At 36.4% G+C, this 2,494-nt stretch overlaps 1 protein-coding gene across 1 annotated transcript; it reads left to right on the top strand.

Annotated features, from left to right (window-relative positions):
- On the top strand, positions 816 to 1,742 carry LOC107620615. Its single transcript, XM_016322748.1, has 2 exons — positions 816 to 876; positions 958 to 1,742. Exons 1-2 carry the CDS (start codon positions 816 to 818, stop codon positions 1,740 to 1,742), a joined length of 846 nt encoding a protein of 281 aa, XP_016178234.1.

Here is a 2,494-nt window from a genome sequence, read left to right as displayed (position 1 = left end):
TTTACCTTAGTTCTAAAGAGGTGCCAAGAAACTAATCTAGTTTTGAACTGGGAAAGTGTCATTTTATGGTCATGCTCTTTGGATTGTGCAATGCACCTACTACATTCTGAAGGTATATGTTGTCCATTTTTTCTAACATAATTGAAAAATTCATAGAGGTCTTCATGGACGACTTCTCAGTTTTTGAAAATTCATTTACTAATTGCCTACATCATCTTACCTTAGTTCTGTAGAGGCGTCAAGAAACTATTCTGGATTATATTTACTGATCATGCTGCCTTGAAATATTTGCTAACCAAACAGGATTCAAAGCCAAGATTGACTAGGTGGGTTCTCTTACTCTAGGAATTTGACATAGAGATAAGGGACAGAAAAGTGGTAGAAAATCAAGTTGCTAACTACCTCTCTAGAATCCCTTGTGAAGATCATCAAGAATTTGACCCTTGTATGAATGAGCAATTTCTTGATGAGCAATTATTGATGATAAAAGGAGCTCCTTGGTTTGCTGACATAGCCAATTTCAAGGCTACTAGAGCAATCCCTTAATCATTCAATAAGCAACAAATCAAAAAGCTCTTAAGGGATGTTAAACAATTCTTGTAGGATGAACCATTTTTATTTAAAAGATGTTCTGATGGAATGATAAGAAGGTCTGTAGTTGAGGAGGAAATCAAGGACATATTATGGCATTGTCATAGGTCGAGCTATGCTGGACATTTTAGAGGAGAAAGGACAACTGCAAAGATACTTCAAAGTAGATTCTATTGGTCAACAATCTTCAAGAATGCTAGAAAATTTGTGGAGAGATGCAATGAATGCCAGAGGGTTGGAAATATGTCAAGAAAGAAGGAAATCCCCCACAACTACATTCTGGAGGTGAAATTATTTGATGTATGGGAATTGATTTCATGGGTCCATTTTTCCTGTCATATTTAAATAATTTCATCCTGGTAGCAGTGGACTATGTATCAAAATGGGTGAAAGCCATTGCAACTTCAATCAATAATGCAAATATCGTCCTTCAATTCCTAAATGGAAATATTTTCAGTAGGTTAGGAGTGCCAAAAAGTTTGATAAGTGATGGAGGTAGCCATTTTTGTAACAAGTATTTGAATTTCCTCCTTCAAAGATATGGAGTAACTCACAAGATTGCAACATCATACCACCCTCAAACAAGTGGTCAGATTAAGATATCAAACAGGAAGCTTAAGAGGATGCTTGAGAAGATTGTAGGAGCCACCATAAAAGACTGGGCGAGGAAGTTGGATGATGCACTATGGGCCTATAGAACGGCATTCAAGACACCCATCGAAAGATCTCCCTATCAATTGGTGTATGATAAGGCATGTCATCTCCCAGTGGAGCTAGAGCACAAAGCCTTTTGGGTCACTAAGTTTCTAAATTTTGATGCTCAAGCAGCTGGGGAGAAGAGGTTGCTACAACTTAATAAATTGGAGGAATTCAGACTAAAAGCTTATGAGAGTGCTAAGGCATACACGGAAAGGATGAAGAGGTGGCATGACAAGAGAATAGTCAAGAAAGTCTTTGAGCCTAGTCAGAAGGTTCTATTGTTCAATTATAGACTAAGACTCTTTCCTAGAAAGTTAAAATCCAGATGGTTTGGCCCATTCTTAGTGACCAAAGTTTCACCTTATGGACATGTAGAGGTGATGGAAGAAGATTCAAAGAGGACGTTAACAGTGAATGGGCATAGACTCAAGCATTACTTGGGAGGAGACTGAAACAAGAACCAAAACACTCATAATCTGAATTAAGAACAATCGCAACGTCAAGCTAGTGACAATAAAAGAATTATTGTTGGGAGGCAACCCAAAATCAATATCCTTTTTCATGATTAAGTTAGTTAGTAGTTGATTAATCCCTTGTATTTTCATTTTTCAACCTTGATGTAAGAACAAAAGTAAGTGTCACAGAGCATTCACATCATGCATGTATCATATGTTGGACACCGAGTTTAGTGTAAGCATAGTTATTTGTTACTGAACTTTATGACTACTTCATGAAAATTGATAAGCTTTGGGCTGAAAACATTCAATTCTTTTCATTCTTGAGCCCAGGCTTAGAGATTAAGTTTGGTGTTACACATAGAACACATGCAGAAAAGAAAAGAAAAGTCATCTTTTGTTATTAAAATTGCATGAGTATAGAATTTGATTAAGTAGTTTAGAATTTTGTTTTAACATTTGGATTTGTTTTCATCTAGCTTCTTTGATTTTGGCAAAATATTTTCCCGCTTGTAACCAATTGATGTTTTTACTCTTGTAGCTAGAAAACAAAAACGAAAACAAGATTCCAAGGAGCATTAATGGTGAATTCGGTCACCTAAAGCAAACTAGTGTTCGGTCACTTCTCAAGAACACTAGTCACATGTGCATCTTTTATTCTCATTGGTTTGGGAAGTGCACCTCAACATGCATTGGCTTTGACTTTTTGGCTACATTTTGACCATTTCTTTCACCTTTTTAACTGATAC

The sequence above is a fragment of the Arachis ipaensis genome, chromosome B10 (assembly GCF_000816755.2).
Source record: "Arachis ipaensis cultivar K30076 chromosome B10, Araip1.1, whole genome shotgun sequence".
Classification (NCBI taxonomy): Eukaryota; Viridiplantae; Streptophyta; class Magnoliopsida; order Fabales; family Fabaceae; genus Arachis; species Arachis ipaensis.
This window is presented reverse-complemented; position numbering and strand designations above follow the sequence as displayed.